Raw genomic sequence first — 21,079 nt, 5'->3', positions numbered from 1 at the left:
CTGAGGTTAGATGTGTTTGTCTGCACTTGGCTGTTAATCAACATACCTTCCCAACTTTATTCTTAACAATTCCTGGGATTAAAAAATACACCTAACTTGGCTTAATTTAGACTTATAGGTCTTAGTGTTTTTTTCCCACAAAACAGGTTTGATACTTATGAACTAATATTAAAATGCATTTTATGGGGATGGTAACATAGCTCAGTGGTAGATTAATTGGTCCTGGGTTCAATCCCCAACATGGCAAAACAAAAAGAACAATAGAAATTTAGGGCCAGGATGTAGCTCAGTGATAGAGCACTTGCTAAGCATGGGCAAGGCCCTGGGTTAGATCCCCAGCACAGAAAAATCGGGGAGCGGGTGAAGCATTGCTCAAGTCAAATAACAGTATTATTTATTATTTCTCATATTACGTTCATTTTCTTGGGGTGAAGCAGGTACTGAGGATTGAATCCAGGGGTGTTTTACCACTGAGCTATATCTCCAGCCTTTTAAATTTTATATTTTGCAACAGGGTCTTGCTAAGTTGCTGAGGTTGGCCTTGAACTTTCAGTCCTCCTGCTTCAGCCTCCAGATTCATTGGGAATCCTAGGCTCTCATTACACATTTAAATAACAAAAGCAAATCCCTTGAAATGAGTTTAACCCATACAATAAGTGATGTAAAAACAAGTGGAATAAGTATGGGAACATCAAGTCTTATATTACAGAAGCTGACTTGTATTACAGAGAAAACCCACTAAGCCTTCTTTGGCAAGGCAACATCTAAAGCTGCAAATTCTCTGCAACAGCCTTAGCGATCAGCACACATTGTTCCAAACATAATAGTAAAAACATTACATTTGAGGAACTAAAATATGGAAAAGCAACTCCAAGCATTTCATCTCAGGTGACTGAGCAAGTAGTAATAGCTGAGGACCTAAGTGTCAGATTATCTAAGAAAGGAAACTGTAAGCTGACAGTTGCTGGCCTGATGAATGTGAAGGTCGTCCTCCACCTCTTTTGTAAGAAAACAGACCTACTATTTCGTTACTACATTTTATCCAAATACAATTAATGCTAATTTAATGGGACCTTTAAATTCCAAAAATAACTGAATGCTGATTATTCAAAAACTTTGAAATGTTACAGTATGAATTATGTACAGAACTATGCCATTTTAAGTATTGCCTACTTTTTTAAAAAAAGGAGGAAAAAAATTAAAATGCTTAAAATAGCATTAAAAATCTCATTTTCCTCTAAAGGGATGTCAATACTGAATATGACTTCAAACAAGAACTAAAACTGATCTAAAAAGTTCCTCCCCCTACTTTTTTATAAACATTTTGTAATGCCACTTAGTATACTGTTTTAAACAGAATATGTACTACTTGGATTACTCATGGAAAATAAGATAGCATAAATCCTGGTTATAAATTGTAAAAGTGGGCTTTCATTTGTAGACAACCTGGGACACAGTAAGTACCGAAAAATATGCCTGTTAATCAAGGGTTAAAAACTATCCAATATTTAGCATGAAGATCATTGGAATGCAAATTTTAAAACAGTCCCTGAAGGAGTATGGTAAGAAATTATGAATTAGACAATTTTAACATGAATCAGTGCCCACATTCTCTTTTAAGGCTTAAAAGAAACAAACCAAATTTTAACCCTCAGGTTCTATATCCACTATGAAACTTAGAATATTGGGATCCAAGTTTTAGTTGGTGTTTGTGCAATATGAATTTTACATTCAAAACCAGATCTCTTACATCCCAAGTTCAGTAACCCAGCCAACTTAAAGGTTTTGCTCACTAGGTTCTGGTATATAGATGACTGACTGTAGAACTTGTACAAGTGACCAAGATTTTCTAGGTCAAAGTGTGAGTTACAAAGGGCAATAACTGGCCTTGAATCAGATGACTTCAACTCAAACACTCTTTAGACAGCATGTTTAAATCACCACCCTCGCAGAATTGCAAGAGCTCACATCTGAAATGTTATCTTTTCACTTAGATGCCAAAGCAGTCATGGGAAGTGAACTGGATCAACCCATCTGCATCTCTATATTCCCCAACCTGAAGGATCAACTAAAGACTCTAACCAGTAAAACTAAACATTAGAAATATGCTAATGTAAATCAGAGGGACAAGACTATTAGCCCTTGAGGGAAGAGGACTATTCAAAGGACTAGTGACTTTTTCAAAGGACAAAACTCTTCACTTTTGGTCAGGAAGATTGGTACTCACCTATTACAAAGAATGAGCACAGGTACAGTCACTACTTCACAACCGTGTGAAAATCTGACATGACTCCAACTAAATAAATGTGAATGTTTACAATTCCTCAGCCACTCTTGGCCCGATCAGGTCTGAATAGGGAAGAGCATGACGTATCTTTGACCACTCCATATTCAGAATACCAACCCTGTGATCAGTACCATAAAAATATATGAACTAATCAAAAGTTCATCTCTACCTATCAAAAACTTACCAAACTTGCAAGCTATACCTTGCAAGATTTCTTTCACATTAATCCTATAGTCAACAAGTCTATAATGACACATAAACAATATACTTTTGACCATAAAGTAATGGTGCAACCAGCAGAGTCCCATTGAACCTAACTGGATGGTGTTCATGTAAGTTTTTAAAAATTTGGTACTTTTCTCTTATGCTGACAAAATCTGTCTTCTACCCTGCACCCAGAGTTCAGTTGGTTTTGATTATTCCAAAAAAAATTTTAAAGGCTTTTGTCACTTGCTAAAACAAGGTTTCCGTCTCTATGGATATAAACTCAAGTTAGTTGAGATAACTCTGCAAGCTGAGACTTTATAACCTAATAGTATTACCATGGCTCTAAGGATAATTAAAAAACAATTTCATAATACCACAAATAATTATTAACCCCACTGTATAAAAAAACAACACTACATGAGCTCTATCTAGAAGGGTCTCTTTTTTGTACCAATTCCCATGACTTTGCTAACCCAGCATATTTTAATGATTTCCCATATGTTTAATATCTGTTGTTACTAAGGCCTAGATGGCTGTAAAACATACTGGTAAGTTAATAACCCGGGAGTTCTCAGCAAGAGAATTCACAAGAGTGTGGTTCAGGAATTGCACCTTGGACTCAATCAGACAAATTAGCTCCCAAAAGTAATGAAAGATCCTCATCACAAATATCAGTAATGGGTTTGGATTATGTGCCCCAAAATGGTACTGAAGCAAGGGTCCCACAAACTCAACTAACCTAAACTGCCACTGTTTTAACATTCACCAGCCTAAAGGAGGGAAAGAACAATCCTCAACTTTTGAGCTTTTCAAAGTTTAATGAGAAATTAAAAAAAGAATACAAATAGAAAGAAGTTTGCTTTCTTTAATGTTGTACAAAAAATTATGAGTAGAACCAAAAGTAAATAAACATTATCATATTTGTTTACACCACTCTCTAGTTCCTCATATTAACTTAACTATTCAAACAATAGAAAGTAGGCGGCAATTTAGGGATTGGGAAAGGGATAAAAACCAAAAAAATTTTACTAAGACGTTTATTCTTCTACACTGTGTATAGCTGTGCTCACAGAGACGGCTTCTTTTACTTCTCCTCTGCTGCAGGTATTCAGTTGTATATAAAATTGAACCTGAATTTTAAAAAGAACAATACCTTGATTAAAAACAGTATTTGTTACATAGTTTCCACTGTAGATGATAAGGGAACCAATCAGGATGTTTCTACCCTCCCTTGACATGATTACCATTTTGTATCTCACCAATCATTACCTTCTACATTAGATAAGTGTTGCTGGATACTTATATTGAAAAAAAATTAAAGACTATATATTTGATTAATTGTCAATTATCAAGTTCCTTGAAGGCAGGAAAAGTTTTTACATGTCCTTGTATTCTGATCACTCAGCACAGTTCTATACCCGACAGGTAGGAGTTTAAATGAACACTTTTTTTTTTTTCTTTTCATTTTTGAGTACTGGGGATTGAACTCAGGGGTATTCAACCATAGAGCCCCATCCCAAGCCCTATTTTTTGTACTTTATTTAGAGACAGGGTCTCACTGAGTTGTTTAGCGGCTCGATTTTTGCTGAGATTGGCTTTGAACTCGCGATCCTCCTGTCTCAACTTCCCAAACCACTGTGCACCACCACGCCCATCAATTTTTTTTTCATATACCATACTTCAACTTATAACTCATCAAGAGACCAAAGTGGAAGAACAAAAGACCAAGTTTGATTAGTGACTAAGAAGGCTGATTTCATATTTAACAAGCTTTCATACAGGGCTAAAATCACTACTGAAGTAGTTTTTAAACTAGCATTTATTTAGTACTTACCTGGAACCTAGCACTGTTCTAAACATTTTACGTGTTGTTCCACTTTTTTCTCATATACAGATGAAGAAACACACAAATGGGTATAAAAGTTTGTCCAAGGTCACATTATCACTAGTGAAAGTATAATTCAAATACAAACACTGACATAGACTCTACATCCATAATCACCATGGTATTATACAATTCTTATCTGTGGTTAGTTCTAAAAACTTTAACCAATACAACTTTTAAAAAATCCATTTCTCATCAATTTATCTGCCTAAAAATTTAAACTCCATGTAAAAATTTGGAAATTAATCTCATATGCCCTAATTTAAGCCAAATATAGTAAATTCCAAAAAGGAAAGAGAATATATTACACCAAGAGATTCAATTTCCACAGTTTTATATAGACTCCCTTATACACTGTTGACTATTTCACCACTACCTTTTTGAATGAAGAACTCAAGCTTAACTATAGAGAATATCAGATCTCAGGAAGCAGTTACATAAATGTCAGAACATCATGCCAATTGGTTTACACTTGACCCCAAGAGTCAACCTACAGTTTTAGTTTCCTTAAATACCAGATTTTGTGACCTGCCCCTTCTCAAGTGGCTCTGAATATTTTAAATTCGACAATTTAAATGGATGAGAAAATGTGCAACTTTCCATACCTGCTCAACAGCTGAGGGAGACTAGAAATGATGGGTCCATATCCTGGTGCATTGTCATACAATTCAAACAGTGGTGCAGCTACCAGCTTGTAATTTTTAGGGACTGCAAACAATGCTAAAATAAACAAAACAGGATTCGTTTTCTGTAACTTCTCATATAGTCACTGATTCTATTTTATTTCAAATTAATACACAATTTTAAATCTGAAAAACACGTCTGAGAAAAAAGATAATTCTCATCAATATATTTTGGTTGTGTCTTCTATGCTAGAGATCAGTCACACATTTGAAACTAACCGATTCTCTTAAGAGATCCAAGGTATTAACAACATGTACAACTTGATTATAAGTACTGCTCCAGGAGAAAGGAGAAAATAGCCTTGGGGTTATAATTCATTTTGAATCCCATTATAAAACCATTGTAAAAAATGGAATCATTTCTTGTTAAATCACATAACAGGCCAAGACTCTCTTTAAGGTTTCACTAGTTTTTCACAATATGAAAACCAATACCAAGAGCTGAAAAAGTATTAAAATACCATCATCTGCAAGGCATAGTGATGCTTGCCTATAATCCCAGAGGCTCAGGTGGCTGAGATAGCAAGTTCAAGGCCAGTTCAGCAATTCAGCAAGGCCCTAAGCAACTTAGTGAGACCACATCCCAAAATCAAAAATAAAAAGGGCTAAGGATGGGCTGGGACTGTGGCTCAGTAGTAAATTGTCCCTGGGTTAAATCCCTAGACTCCCTCCTACCTCTGGCAAAAAATGAAAAATACTACTATAATCTGGTATGTTAGGTTCTAAATTTACTTTTCCCTCAATACCATGACTGGCACAACTAAGAGAAACTAAAGTAATTCTGCATGAACATGCCACGTTTTTGGTTTTACAATTAAAAATAAACAAAAAAACTCTAGTAACCTGGAAAAAACACAAATAGAAATATCCTTGAAAACATTCTACAAGTGTTTAGATGTACCTTCAAAAACCAAAATAACTGTGGTGCACAACTGTAATCCCAGTGACCTGGGAGGCTGAGACACAAGAATCATGAGCTCAAAGCCAGCCTCAGCAAAAGCAAGGCACAAGCAACTCAGTGAGAGCCTGTCTCTAAATATAGGGCTGGGGATATGGCTCAGTGGTCAAGTACCAGAGTTTAATCCCTATTACCCCCACCCCCCCACCAAAAAAAACTTACCTTTCTCTTGAAGTTGAACCAGAAACAACTTCTTATGTTCCTTAGGTTTTGTAATGTGTGCAGGAATATATGGATACTAAAATAACAAATGAGAGTAATTTGTAGTTTTCAAAACCAACAATTCTTTCTACCTCCCCACCTTTAATTATCAATATCTCACATTTCAGACGCTAAGGCCAACTATGAACCCTTCTCAGACCAAGTTCTTTATATTCTAAACACAATTTTAATTTAACATGTACTCCATCACATGCGTTTATTTCTTTATATGTTTATTCCCCAATACACTGTAAACTGATGGTAGAATATTATTTTCTAGTTTTCCAATTACCAGGACAGATTACCTAAAAGGTATACTAATAAATAAGTATTTTCATTCATATAAAATAACAAGTAGTTATAAGTACTTGTCATTTTATATGAATATAAAATATAAAATTCAAGACAACTAAATATGAAGTCACATAATTTATGGCCCTAAGAAATTTACAACATGATGAAGTTTGACTTTAGTGTCATTACTGTTTTAAAATATCATTACAAGGTAAAATGCTCTAGAATCCTATGTGGAACATGTTTACTATGTTAAAAGTTTAAATATAGCCTGTGAGGTATTTGACAAGATGCTTTGTGTTCCTTCTTCCCTCAACAACCCTCCCAACTACACATACACAGCACACACTAGACAAGCCAAGTAATCGGAGTTCTGCCAGTTGGACAAAGTATAATTGCTTGGTAAAATGGAGAAAATATTTTAGACAATTTAAAGGGGTAAAAAGAATTAGAGAAAGAAACTACTAGGTAAGAATGAACAGTTTTAGGGCTAGGGGCATAACTGAGTGGTAGATTGCCTGACCAGCATATGTGAAGGCCTGAGTTCAATCCACCAAAATTTTAAACAACAACAAACAAAACAAAAAAAAAAAAAAAACCTAAGGGATTTTTCCCCCAACCCTACCATGTATACTTAACAAAACTTCTGCTATATGTCCCCACAATACATTCAGAAATCTATTTTGCTTCTGGAGTTTTATTTGAGGGCAAGAGAATTAAAAAGTGCTGAAAATAGACATAAAGGGAAGGTAGAAAAAGTAGATGCTGCCAAAAGGAGGTATTATCATCATCTACATTTTATAACTTCTACTAAAAGAGACCAAGAACCTTTCCCAAGATGACTCTGCTAAGTAGTGAAGCCAAAATTCAACAGCATCTGTTCGACTCTTTTATCTAATTATAAAAGTCTATGTCGCTTTTCATCGTGTTACTCACTGGCTCCTAACCAGAATTTGGGCTAGCTTCATTATACATCACAGCCATTCCTAAAGAAAATGGTTTGAGGTGATGTCCAAGGCTTTGGAGGTCCCTTAGACACATTAGCAGCAGAGAAACAAACACACTAGCAGCAAAGATTTGAGAAGTGACTTAAATAGCACATAAAAAAAAAAATTAAAAATAAAACTTGTGGCTCCCATATAACAAAAGCTCCCAAACTGTGACCAAACCAAAGTGAGTGCCATTACCCTAATTTTCTTCCACTTGAAGCAACAGTTCCTTTTTTTTTTTTTTTTTTTAAGCCTGTCTTCTACAGTCCTGGACTTAATGTCTAAGGCAATTACACTCTTATCTGAAAAGACTGTAGGGAGCTTATAATTTCGTAACTTCTTCCCACTGGGGCCTACCTAAAATTCTAGGTTTACTAAATAACCATACAATCCTTTTGTACCTGATACTGCCAGGACTTCAGCAAAGGGAAGCATTCTAGGACCATGGCAGGGGAGATGGATGAGAGTATTCAGAAAGTAGACTGTAAAGCAATTTCCAATTAGGTCAGATAATGTTCAAAAAACCAAAACCAGTTAAGAATAATTGCTCTGATTATTTTTTTCTTTCCACATTTTTTTATTGGTGCATTATAGCTGTACGTAATGATGGGATTTGTTTGCTCTGTGTCTTTTTGAACAAAAAGCAATTTTTTTTTTCCTATATGGAATTAAAGCCGGGACACAGACAGATGTGTTCTCAGCAATTCTTAGGCAATGTGCACTAGCACTTCCAAGCCCTGTGTCCTCCTTTCCCTCTGCTATGCAAGACAGTCAAATGAGAGAGCACAGAATCATCTTTCGTTTGGCAAATATTTTGTGGATTGCTTGACCTAGAACATCCTGTCATGCAAAGATATCAAGCCACAGGGCCTTTGACTGGCCAAAAGAATGCAGGATCCAACTTTAAGATGTTCCTTCACTAGCCAAAGTAGGAAAATCTAAGCATCAATAACATTATCAATCACTACAATAGATTAAAATAAATCAAATATATTTAAATTCCTGAGGTCATACTGACACTTCAAAAGGTTACTGAAACATACTTTTTAAAATATATTGTAGTTGTAGCTGGACACAATATCTTTATTTTTTTATGTGATGCAGAGAATTGAACCAGTGCTTCACATATGCTAAGCAAGCACTGTACCACTGAGCCGCAGCCCCAGCCCCTAAAACGTGATTTTTATGCCCAATATGACAGAACCACATTCTCCCTCAGATTTCAGGGCAGCTGTGTTTGGAAGTGTCAGAAATTTCCCTGCTTTCTGCTATTGTTCCGCTCCCTGTTTTTCAGAATCTAAGCTTTTCCAAACCCTGAAACATCTCTCAACTCATGCTCAGACCCAACATGAAAGTGCAAGGGAGTTAATGTAACTCTCACACGATGCGAGAGGGGTCTCTGGCCTTCTTTCTTCTGTGTGTGTGTATGTGTGTGCACAAACCACATTTTTTTATTTGCTTATTTCTTGCATTTGAAGTACTCTTTGATGACATCCTTGACCTGAGATTCTTTGCCATAGTCCTTAAGCACTATAAAACTGTTAACCACTTTAAGAGATTTGCCCTTTCAATCAATTTGACAGAAGCCTACCTATTCTCCCAGTTTCTTGCTGTCATCTATCTTAATTAGGCTGATATTGTGCTTAGCACAAAGGGCCTCCTCGAACTTGACACACATGGGCTCATTACAGTCGGATGCAAGCACACAAAGATGGGCTTGTCTCTCCTTTTTTTTTTTTAGCTTTATTTTATTCATTTATTTTATGTGGTGCACGTGCTAGGCAAGCACTCTACCACTGAGCCACAACCCAGCCCCTGGGCTTGTCTCTTATCTAAGGTTCCAGCAGCTTTGCATATTCCATGTGTAAGGCCTTCATGAATGAGGACAGTCTTCATACCTCCAGCCGCTTTATACCAAATGGGTAAAGCCAATCTTGAATGTACCTGAGCCTCTGTGGAACTCAGCAGCGGCAGGGAAAGAGTCTGCTCTCTGTCTTTCTGATGGGCAATTCTGAAGTACAGTCCACATGGCTGCTGATAGTCCTTAGCTGGATTCATTTAGTTGCCCTCAGTTGTAATTAGATCAATAATAATGCTCCTCCTCCTCCTTTTTAAAAAAAAAAAAAAATTCTGCAGCTGCTACTCTCCTCTCCCTCTCTCCCTATACTCTTCTGTTTCCTGTAATCACTTCCCAGAACTATCTGCACCAAAGTCTATGTCTTATTTTGAAGAAAGTCAAGTGTCTGCAGGATGCTAAATAATGAACTCATTCTTCTGAAAACTGGTAAGTAAAAGAAAAAAAGAATATTTTTTCTTATACACATTATACACCTCTTTATAAATAAGCAACAATTTATCTTTACATAAGTGTTACAAACCTAATGAATTCACAGATCCAGGAAATTCTCATCAATTAGTTAATATTATAAAACGAAACAACCAGATATTCTAAATACCAGATGGGGATGCCAGCCTCTAGATGACACCCAATGATTCCTGTCTCCTTGCATTCACACCTTTGTGGAGTGTTCTCCCAATGCACTAGAAGGTGGTCAATAATGTACATCAGCATCAATGGTATTCCACTGCTTAGATGAGGTATAAGAAACTGTAGCTTCCCCTGTGGTCACTTTCACTGTCACCCACCATCTCTTCAATTACAAGCCAATTGAGGAAGCCAGTTGCATTACTGAAAGTTATCCTTTGGAGATGTTCTTATGACAAGTAATTGAGGGAGGCCTTGTGTCAACAGCCAGCAAAAACTGAAGCCTTTAGTCCAACAGCCCAGAAGGAACTGAGGGTTTACATGTGAGCTTGGGATCAGAGACTATCCCAGCGATGCAGTCCCAGTTGCCAATTTAACTTCATGAGACCCTAAGCTGAACTACCCTGCAAGGTAGTTTCCAGATGCCTAACCCTGGGAAACTAAGATAACACATTTCTGTTATTTAGGCCACTAAGTTTTGAGGTATATAGGTTGATTAAACCTTATCAGAAATGCTTAGAACCAAAGCACTTCAGATTTTGGAATTTTTTTCAGATTTTTGGAATACTGGTAAAGACTTAACCAGTTGAATATCCCTAATTAAAAAATCAAAAATTCTAAAACCAAAAACTTTTTGAGTGTCATGTCAACCACAGCACTCTGGACTTAAATGCTTGATTTTAGAAATGCTCAACCTATAATCTGTTACACAGGAATAGACATATAAATATATCATCAATGATAAGCCTTGTTACTCCCTCTTCTCCCCATAAAGACTGAATTCAATCTTTTGATCAAACTATCAATTTATAGGACATACAGGAGAAAGAAATACGTGTCCAATGAAAAAAGGGGGATGCAAATCAGCAAAGGAAACACTAAGACTTTAAATAGCCTGTTTTCATCATTAATAAATTACAAAAAGAAAGAGACAATCTGTAGGAGTTAAAAACTATGCTAATTGAAACAAATATAAAATAGAAATAATCAAGACAGTAAAAACAGTGACTATATATGATATTATGAACTATTTCTCATTTTTTAGTACAATAATGGTAGCATCATGGTTATGTTTAAAAGGTCCTTATCTTTTATGATTCAAACTGAAGTATTTACAAGTGAAATGATATCTAGGATTCGCCTCACAAAAATCTAAGCAGATAAAAACATGTATGACCATGAGTTGGTGGATGACAGTAACAGGATTCATTTATTACTAGTCTCTCTACTTTTGTATATTTTTAAATTTTTCCTTTGAAAGAAATGAATATGTGGCATTGTCATTTGTTAACTAAATGAAGGAGGGGAGAAAAGAAAACTCAAAGTCAAATAGTACTTTGATCATTTTTTAAATGTCTAGAATTTAATCATCTTTTTGTTTCTCCAAATGCCCAGCAAAGATAACTGAACACTGACCTGAGGAGGTTCAAAATTTGGTCTCCACCAGTTACCAATGCAGTCATCAATGACCCAGTCTTGCAGGACCCCATCTTGACGACCCAGTATCTGTCAAAAGAAATGACATAGCTAGTAAACTAAACATACTTACTCACGAACACCCTTCTTTGATGAAGAAACTATTTCTGGCAGCACTCCTAGTAGAGATATACAGCTAGTTAATGTACCTTCCTTATATATTTCCTCTCTATAATTCCTTGTTTATTATCTATGTCATTCTGCCCAAGATAGACACTGTTGGTTCAAAATTAGCATTCTACTATGAACATAATGCTATATAGGGCCAACAAATCTGTTACTGTGCTCTGGGTATACACAGAAAACCCAAGGTCATCAGTCAATTATCTCAACCAGCAATACAACAGTTTCTCTAGAATCAACTAGAGCTTCTATAAATCCTCTACCTAACCAAGTTAGAAATATTTTCAAAATACACAATCTTCGTTTTTATTATTCTGTGTAACATTAAACTTAGTTAACTTGATCAAAATTATAATCTGTACATTTTCATTGTTCAAAAATGGTTCTACAAGGTTCATATAGTAAGAAAGGGAAGTTATCTGTTCCGCTTCACCTGTTCCCACTGGCTGCAACATTCAACTCAGCTGTTTATTCCTCTGTTGCCTCTATTTTTAAACATACTGTTTTAGACGACCAGAAAACTCATAAAGATAGTTCAAAGACTTTCCATGTTCCCTACACCTGGTTTCTCCTTTTGTAACTAATGAACCAATACCAATACATAATTACCAATTGAAATCCATAGTTTACTCAGAAATCCTTAGTTTTTCACCTAATGTCCTTTCTGAGTCCTAAGATCCCATTTAGGATATCACAATATATTTGGTCATCATTTCTCCTGGGGCTTCTATGGACTATGCCAGATTCTCAGACTTTCCTTGTTTTTGATGATCTTGACAGTTCTGAAGTCTACTGGTCAGCTTCTGTAGAAAGTCTCTCAATTAGACTGAGATAATGAATCTTTGGGAGGAGGACCACAGAGGCAAAGTGCCACTCTTACAGCATCACATCAAGGGTACCACTTACCACTAATACCAACCTTTATCACCTGGTTGAGATTTATCCAACGTAAAGTTACATTTTTAAACACATTCTTTTATGACCATTTCTTGATTACTTTTATTTTATTGCTGGGGGGGGGTAACCAGAGATTGAACCCAGGGGCATTTAACCTATGAGCTACATCCCCAGGCTTTTTTATTTTTATTTTGAAATAGTCTCACTAAGTTGCTTAGGGCCTAAGTTGCTGAGACTAGCTTTGAACTTGAGATCTTCCTGCCTCAGCCTCTTTGAGCAGCTGGGATTACAGGAATGTGCCAACACACCAGGCTTACTTTTCAATTTTAAAAACCTAGAGAACCCTATTATCTCCCTCTATTACACAAGAGAATTTAGATATTAAAACCATATCACCCACTCATACTTTTTCTCCCTACATTCTCTCATTATCAACAAATTAATATACTTGGGTAGATCAGTCACAATAGTGACTAGTAAACGACAATTACATTTCCTTATTTTTAGAACTATTTTTTTTCTTTAGAGTTGATAAATGTTTGATTTCATTTACTATCACTATATTTATTCCCACATAATAATTTAAATTTCTTCTCAATTTAAGCATCAAATTACTCTATCAATTTCACTTTTTCAAAGAGATGTTATGCTCCAATCTACACTAGATGCACTCAGCCCTGCTTCGCACAGCTAGAGTCCTAGGGCTTCCCTTGACCTTTCACCTACAGTTTGATGCTCTCTAATATTCTGATCCTATATGTTCAGTCTTAGTTTACTTCTTCATTGTGGTAGTGAAAACCCTCTGAAGTTTCCTAAGCAAAGGTACAAGGAATAATACCAGTTTTTGAATCTCTTCATGTCTGGAAATAACTATTTTACCCGTACCCTTGACTTGTAAGACTTTAGACAGGAAATGCTAGGATGGAAATCACATTCTCTCAGAATTACAGGAGCATGCTCTAGTATCTTTTAGCTTCCAGTATTCTTTGTCGGCAGTCTGATGCCATTTCTGATTTTGATGCTTGTATTAACGTGTATGGCTGCCTAGCCACTCCTCTCCTCTTTGGAAGCTTTGAGTACCTTCTATCATCATTGGTCTAAATTTTCATAATGATGTACCTTTGGGTGGATTTTTAAATACTCTTTATAGAGGGCAGACCAGGAGGTCTTTTCAGATGTCCTTTGGGCTTGGGAAATTGTCTCAAATTATGTTTTGCTAATTCTTATTCCTCAGTTCTATTTACCTATAGTTTATATTGGTCATTTTAAAAATGAACACTAATTTTGTTTTTTCCTAATCTACATTCTTTTTACCTTTTCATTTTATTTTCTGATAGTATGAACTACCTTTTAACCCACCACTGAGTTTTTTGCCCTAACATTTTAAAAAATATTCATGAGGTTTTATTTTGGGTTGGTTAAAATCTTTTTTAAAGGACGCTTTGTCTCATAGATACAATATCTTCCCTTTTTTTAAAATACCTTTTATTTATTTATTTATTTCTATGTGGTGCTGAGGATCGAACCCAGTGCCTCACACGTTCAAGGCAAGTGCTCTACCACTGAGCCACAACCCCAGACCCACAATATCTTCTCTTATTGTACCAAGAAAATTAATCACAGTTTTGTCACTGAATTTTCCACTTCTCTTGAATTCCGTTTTTTTTAAAATGTATCTATGTACACATGTACTTTTGTAATACTAGAGATGGAGTCATGCCAGGCAAGCACTCTACCAATGAGCAACATCCAGCCCCCTTTTGCTTCTTTTGACCTCTCTTATTAAAAAGCCTTTCCCACAAGTCTAGTATACTTGTTATCTGCTCACAATTAAGAATAAAGCATAAGAGGTTTAATTAACATCTCTGGGTGAATGAATGGCAGGGCTATGCTATTTCTTCAGGAAGACTCCCAAATAGCGTCACTTGGGAGTTTTCCTTAGACTGGTCCCTCTCTCCAGAAACAAAATCTTCAGCCTTCTGCCTGGGTATGTAAGCCTAATTGTTAACATTCCGTCAGCTGGCCGGAAATTTTTTTATATAGTTCTGCTCCATCTATCACTAGATGCTCTGAGCTCGCTTCAGAGTTGGAGACATTATTCAGGATGGAAACTTTCACTTACTTCTCCCCGCCCCCTAAACCTTTCATTGAAGGTTTCATTCTCTGATTCCATTGCTTTCTCTGTAGAATCAATCCCCAGCCACTCTGCCTAATTGTACAGAGTAGGAGAAGACAATCTAGCTATATAAATACATCTTTTTATTTCATATTTTTAATTGTCGATGGATCTTTATTTTATTTATTAATTATTTATATGGGGTGCTGAGACTCAAACACAGTGTCTCACACATGCTAGGCAAGCTCTCTGCCACAGAGCCACAACCCCAGCGCTACAATACATCAATCTTATACAGACTTATCTAGCTTTCAACCCATTCAAGCACCGACCTTCAAATGTACCTGGCACCTCTAATTCCTCAGACTCTGGTGTTCTTCACAGTTAAATTCTACTCTGCTCTCCTTCTGGACTGAGGCTTCTGCTAAGTCAATCATTATTTGCCCCTCCTAGCTCCTCCAAAAATTACGTTGTTTCTTTTTGCACTCCTTCAATCCTATTGGATTTATATGTTTTTAAAGATATCCCTTTCCTGCCTCTTTGGTGGGGTTTTCAGAAGCATAGGTAAGCAGGTAGATTCAATCTACGTATATCCAAGCACAGGAAATGAAGAGTTATAACGCACTTTAACAAGTACTAGAAAGGGGCTGGGGCTGGGGCTGGGGCTCAGTGGCACCGCACTTGCCTGGCATGTGTGAGGCACTGGATTCGGTTCTCAGCACCCATATAAGTAAATAAAGGTCTATCAACAAATAAAAAAACAATTTAAAAAAATCATATTAAAAAGAAACAAGTACTAGAAAAACCAACCAAATAAGTTCATAATGACAACTTAAACCCAAGTGTTAGTATAATGTTTATTTTCTGAAAGTTGAACTTATACCTAAAGTTTATCTTTAGGTGATTTTAATTCTGGTTCTCCTTTGCTTCTCTGTGCATCAAGGGTTTTGCAGAAGGTATGGATTAATTTTATTAGAGGAAGACTGCATTTTAAATATGAAAAAAAAATCAATCATTAAAACAACCTACAGTTTTCAGTATCTACATATTTGAATCCAACTATTAAGAGGTAGACATTAGAATGATTTTTTTTTAAAAAGTAGTACAATTTGGGCAAATTTTAGAGACTTATTTTGGAACAAAACTATGAGCATTCATGTCTCCAGCTCCACTACACAGTAGCAGTATAATATCAAAACTATCTATATCCCAGTATCCATATCTGTAAAATAGGATTAATAATAATAGTACCTACTTCCCAGAACTGCTGTGATGATTAAAGGAGTGACTATATGTAAAACATCTAGAACACTGTCCAGAATAGTAAATACTCAAGAAATGCGGGCTTTTATTTATCATTATTGTTACATCAACATCTCAATTTTTAAAATGTTTAGATAAACTTATAAGTTCAACTTTCAGAAAATAAATATTATACTAACACTGAGATTTAAGCTGTATTTATTAAAAACTAAATATTCACAATAAATTTATCCCTTTCACAAGACAAAAACAAAATTATATATAAGTTGATGATATTCAGATGGGCAATTAAACCGTCAAAGTGGTTAAACAGAAAAATACCTCTGTCATTAAGCGTTTTAGTCCTTCAACTTCATCTTCTCCTGGGTTAAGTTCACCACCAGGTCTGTATAAAGGTTAAGAATTTCAGCTTTCAACTTAATACAATTTGGGGATAACAACAAAAATACAATAGTAATTATTTCTCTCAATGTCATATAAGGCACTCAGAACAAACAAATGTCAAAAGCAGGGGAAAGAACATTCTGGAAAGTTGAATTCATAATGTTAATTCATCAGACTAACAGTATATTGTGCTGGTTTTAAACAGAAAAAAATATATAACCCAGTATAAACATAAAGGTAACTACTGGACACCAATTCATCCCAATATTCTCTCTGAAATCTATCCCATAATAATGGAGTCTAGAAATGCCCAGAAAGCACAGACCACATTGTTTAGGTCTGGACATTTTTCAAGAATTTCAATCTAAGTTTCTGAGAACTTTCTTTTTTGGTATAATTAATCAAAAAGCTGTGGGCCAAGTAAATATTAAAAGATTTATGAGGTCAAATGATTGAACTATATTAAAATGAGACTAGAAAACACCATTCTAAGAAAGAAATAAACATCAATTGCTCTTAGTAATACTATGCTGACATCTGGAAACTGAGCTTGAACTAATCTGTTCCATGGGGTTTCTTCCAAGCTCAATCATTAACATCAATAATAATAGAAATGTGCAGATTTCTGCTTTGAAAAATAAATGAGCACTGTCCTGGAGAAAACACACTTTTTTTCCTTTCAAAAGACTCTACTGAACAGTGTTTGTTGAAATGAATAAATGACTAGGGACTAAAACTGTTACATAAGCCAGCCAACCTATTAAAAGTTGTCTTGCTGTTAATTCCAACACCACTTACAATTTGAAGAAAGTTGTTCCCAGCTGTAGCAGTAACACATGGGGTAGCCGGTGCTCATGTACAATCAGAACCCCTTCTACAGTCCTTCTCATTCCAATTTTATCAAATTCTTCCCTCATGCGCTGAAATCTGGCTGCAACAGAGCTGTCCTTCTCATAGAGGGGTTCTTTTGTACCAAAAGTATAATTGGTAAGAGGGTACCTGTGATCCAAAAATAAACAGCTAGTATGAGAACTGATAACCATAATTTGCCATAACAGATACCAACTACATCAAAAGAAAACATAATCAAAAGTGTTATCTTTGTGCTCAGAGACTTAGGATTTGTCTAAAGTTACACAATTAACAAATGAAATAGCAGAGAATAGAATATTGCTCTCTGAAGTCTTGAAATCAGAAAACCATTATGATCAAGTGGCTATTCCATAAATGAACTTTCAGGCATAGATAATGCTACTATAAGGCCCTTAAATGCTTAGAGAGGTGGTTATCTAGATATTGGTAATACTTTGGTTTTAAACCATGGCTGCTATATCAATAATTACCAACCTGATTCCTCTAACACTCTAGTCATAAATTCTATTAACTATAGGTGCTAATAGCTAATCCCCCTTTTTCCTATATACTAAGCATTTCTCTAATTATTTTTCATTTCTCGCAGTCAATTATGATCAAATTTTTCTAGCACCAAAAGCTTTTCCATATCAACTTTCCTATGTTCTTTCCTCTCTAAACCTACAAAGAGGCCTTCTTAGCCTTCTGCAAATTATTCTATTCAGTATCCTCATTCTTTCCCTCTCATTTGAATCTTCTACCCATCATATCTAATCTGAATACACTTTTCCTTATCAAGAACTCAAAATATGGTTTATATTGTTGAAGACAGCTGTCATCTTATTTAGTAAAGATCAATTTTTTCCTTACAGAGTTAAAAACCACACGTGTGTATTTTATCACAAGCCACCCTTGATTATATAAGCCTTTCAATAAAAATTTCTTAGCCACATTCTATCAAAAGCCCTTGACATACTACATACCCAATCCATTCTTTTTTTTTTTTTTTTTTTTTAAGGGAATTGAACCCAGGGCACTTTTCACATGCCCAGCTCTTTTTATTATTTTGAGACAGGTTCTAAGTTGGTGAGGTTGGCCTCAAACTTGTGATCCTCTTGCCTTGGCCTCTAGGGCAACTAGGATTATAGGCAGGTGCCAATGGGTCTAGCCACTCAGCCATTCTTGAAAAGGGAAATCAAAATTATCCAAACAAAAAAGTTACTTTAATTACAGAAGCCAAATTCTAGGCAAAAATAAAGTAGCTTTAAAATACATTAAAAAAAATATCCCTTCCAGGATGCATTAAAGATTATAAGGAACTTTTCCCAGGAGACCCAATGGTAAATCTAACATTGTCAATGTTAGCAGGAGCACACAGCACTATGTGTCAGGTAATATTTTTAAAATGCTTTACATAACATGTAGTTCTCAGAACCTAAATTAGAAAGATAACACATCTCTTTTGAAAGAGCCAGCTCCCATAGCAAGAAGGAAATGTTATCAAGATGAAAAGTTTGAATTTTCAGCTGTGAAATCAAAGTGCCAGCCCAAATACATACATGTTATTCTATTATAAGCATCATAAAGCAGGGGCTGGCTACATCTTTCTTATCACTCTTTATCCTGTATTAGGCACACTGCCTGGTACAAAGTAAGCATTCACACGGTATTTCATAGATGAAAATACTCTGGGGGACAGGGGACTTGTTTTCAATTTAATAGATCATTACTCAGCCAGGGGAATTGCCATTCACAACACAACAATTATTTCTAAATATCATATTTATATGAAAAGTATTATAAATCGATTCATAACTTTTTTAATATATTGAGGATTTAACGCAGGGGTGCTTTACCATTGGGCTACATCCACAGCCCCAATACATAACTTTTTTTTTTTTAAATATACTGAGGATTTAACCCAGAGGTGCTTTACCAATGGGCTACATCCCCAGTCCTTTTTTTATTTTGAGACAAGGTCAAAAATCAAAACATTTTGTTCGCAGCATCAATTCTACATAATGGCCTGTAGCAAACTGATCCAGTAATCAAGTAATCAATGCAAAAACAAACAAAAGCTCAAGTGGGACCTAGTTCACATCGTGACTGAAAATAATCCAGAAATTGTGCTTTCATCCATTTTTAAAAGAACTCGTCTTTTCCGTTTCATAGGAATCTTATATGAGGACTTTTAAAAAGTAGTATCAAATTAAAGCACTACTACATGTTAATGTAATTAATACCTAAGGTTTTAACATTTATACACATGAGTTATCAACTAATTCCAAATTTTATAAACCTAATATTTTTATTATCCAAATTTCCAAACCAGCAACTGCTTTGCCAAACAATAATAAACATCTTTTCCATTTCAAGACACTTGTTTTATTTGAATATAAAACACTTAGACTGTCTTACCAAAAAAAAAAAAAGGAGCAAATCCTTGCATTTTTTTTAAACACAGACCAGTATAAACTGGCCACTTCCTCCATTATGGTCAGCACCACACTGCCTCAAAATCAAACTCTAAAAATCAAAAAAAGTATACTGACCCTTACACACACACACAACACACCTGTAATTCCAGTAGCTTGGGAGGCTGAGGCAAGAGGATCTCCAAGATCAAAGCCAGCCTCAGCAACTTAGCTAGACTGTCTCTAAATAAGACATAAAAAGGGGTGGGGATGTGTCTCAGTGGTTAAGCTCCACTGGTACCAAAAAAAAAAAAAAAAAAAAAACCAGACAGACAATATCTTGAGCAAGACACATCCCAAATACCAATTACTTGTACCACAAGATTATGTTTGACAGTGACCTTGAAATGCAATGATATGCTTAAAGAGAAAGGTATGTTGAAAATAAAACAGCCCGCCATGGGTTCTCTGAGGCAATACTCTGGTTCGGTCCACTATCTAAAAGCCCCACCACCATAACAGCGTCCATACTCCCAAACTGAGGCCTACTGGTGCCCGGGATGCTGCTGCTGAGTTAGACAAGACATGTGAATGCACAGGGTAGTCCAGGTATCCCTGAGCAGTCAGATTAAAGTTGGTGTATTCGTAAGGTGAAATACTATACAGCACTTAAAAGGGGGTGGAACACCTTAAACCCTTGCATACAGATATGTCCCGAAATCTTACCCTGTTAAAGTGAAAACTGCAAAAAGGATGCTGTTACACCATTCGTTTCCAGTAAATACACACAAAGAAATACCCTACACGTGACGTGAATGTATAAACACTGAATCGGAAAGATAAAAACCACATTTTGAAGCTGGTTACCTCCGGATAGGTGACAAAAAATTAGTTCAAAGCAAACCTCGATTTCACCAGAATGAATGAATTCAGAGGAATGGGAACAAGCTCTGTTTTCAAATGAACGAAACTTTTCCAAGTAAGACTCTAAGCCCCAGGAGCTATAAGACCAGGAAAGGGCCTGAGGAAGAGAGGAAAGTGGCATCCCCGAGCGGTCGTCGGGGTGGCGTGCAACTCGCCGACCCACTGAAGGCGCGCGGGAAGCAGAAACGTCACTAGGAGCGCTCACAAGGACAGGGATGCCCGCCAAGGCCGCGCCGCACTTACAGGTTGATGGTGCGCTCCAGGGTGAGGGGCTTGGTCTGCTGGATGTACTTGTTGCCAAACTGGGTGACCCCCCGGGGCCAGCCCGTCTGCGAACGATTGGGTGGAACCACAGACATGCTGGCGAGCTCCGGAAATGGCGGGGAGCAGAAAGCGGGAGTCAGGGGAGACTTTCCCCGTGCGGGCAGCGGTTATCAGGGTCCCGCTCAGCAGCCACCTCCCGCCATTAACAGGAGAGCGCAAAAGAAGGCGAACACACGCCGGAAGTGAATCCGGGCTCTCTGGCGGCAGGAAGTAGGGAGGCGGAGGCCTTCCAGGCCGAGAGCCATTGAGCCAATCGCTGGCGAGGTGATCTCAGTATCTGAAGCTTCCATTGGTAAATCGGATTTATGGGTTCCGCC

At 36.4% G+C, this 21,079-nt stretch overlaps 1 protein-coding gene across 1 annotated transcript; it reads right to left on the bottom strand.

Annotated features, from left to right (window-relative positions):
- Window positions 1–1,180: 1,180 nt before the first annotated feature.
- On the bottom strand, window positions 1,181–20,950 carry Nudt21 (nudix hydrolase 21). Its single transcript, XM_015488713.2, has 7 exons — window positions 20,682–20,950; window positions 17,047–17,247; window positions 16,186–16,249; window positions 11,406–11,495; window positions 6,183–6,258; window positions 4,985–5,099; window positions 1,181–3,624 (listed from the first exon to the last, which is right to left on the bottom strand). The coding sequence occupies exons 1-7, from the start codon at window positions 20,795–20,797 to the stop codon at window positions 3,603–3,605; spliced, it is 684 nt and encodes a 227-aa protein (XP_015344199.1). The 5' UTR covers window positions 20,798–20,950; the 3' UTR covers window positions 1,181–3,602.
- Between the last annotated feature and the right edge of the window lie 129 nt (window positions 20,951–21,079).

The sequence above is a fragment of the Marmota marmota genome, unplaced genomic scaffold (assembly GCF_001458135.2).
Source record: "Marmota marmota marmota unplaced genomic scaffold, marMar, whole genome shotgun sequence".
Lineage (NCBI taxonomy): Eukaryota > Metazoa > Chordata > Mammalia > Rodentia > Sciuridae > Marmota > Marmota marmota.
Note: the sequence above shows the minus strand (reverse complement) of the source record. Positions and strands in the feature narration are given on the sequence as shown.

What these genes read in the sequence shown, in the direction of transcription:
- Nudt21 (XM_015488713.2), bottom strand. Translation starts at nt 20,797, where the DNA reads ATGTCTGTGGTTCCACCCAATCGTTCGCAGACGGGCTGGCCCCGGGGG. An exon ending in CTGGAGCGCACCATCAACCT is followed by an intron (nt 17,248 to 20,681) that starts GTAAGTGCGGCG and finishes TTTGGATCACAG; the next exon opens with GTACCCTCTTACCAATTATA. An exon ending in CAAATTTTGAACCTCCTCAG is followed by an intron (nt 6,259 to 11,405) that starts GTCAGTGTTCAG and finishes TTGTTATTTTAG; the next exon opens with TATCCATATATTCCTGCACA.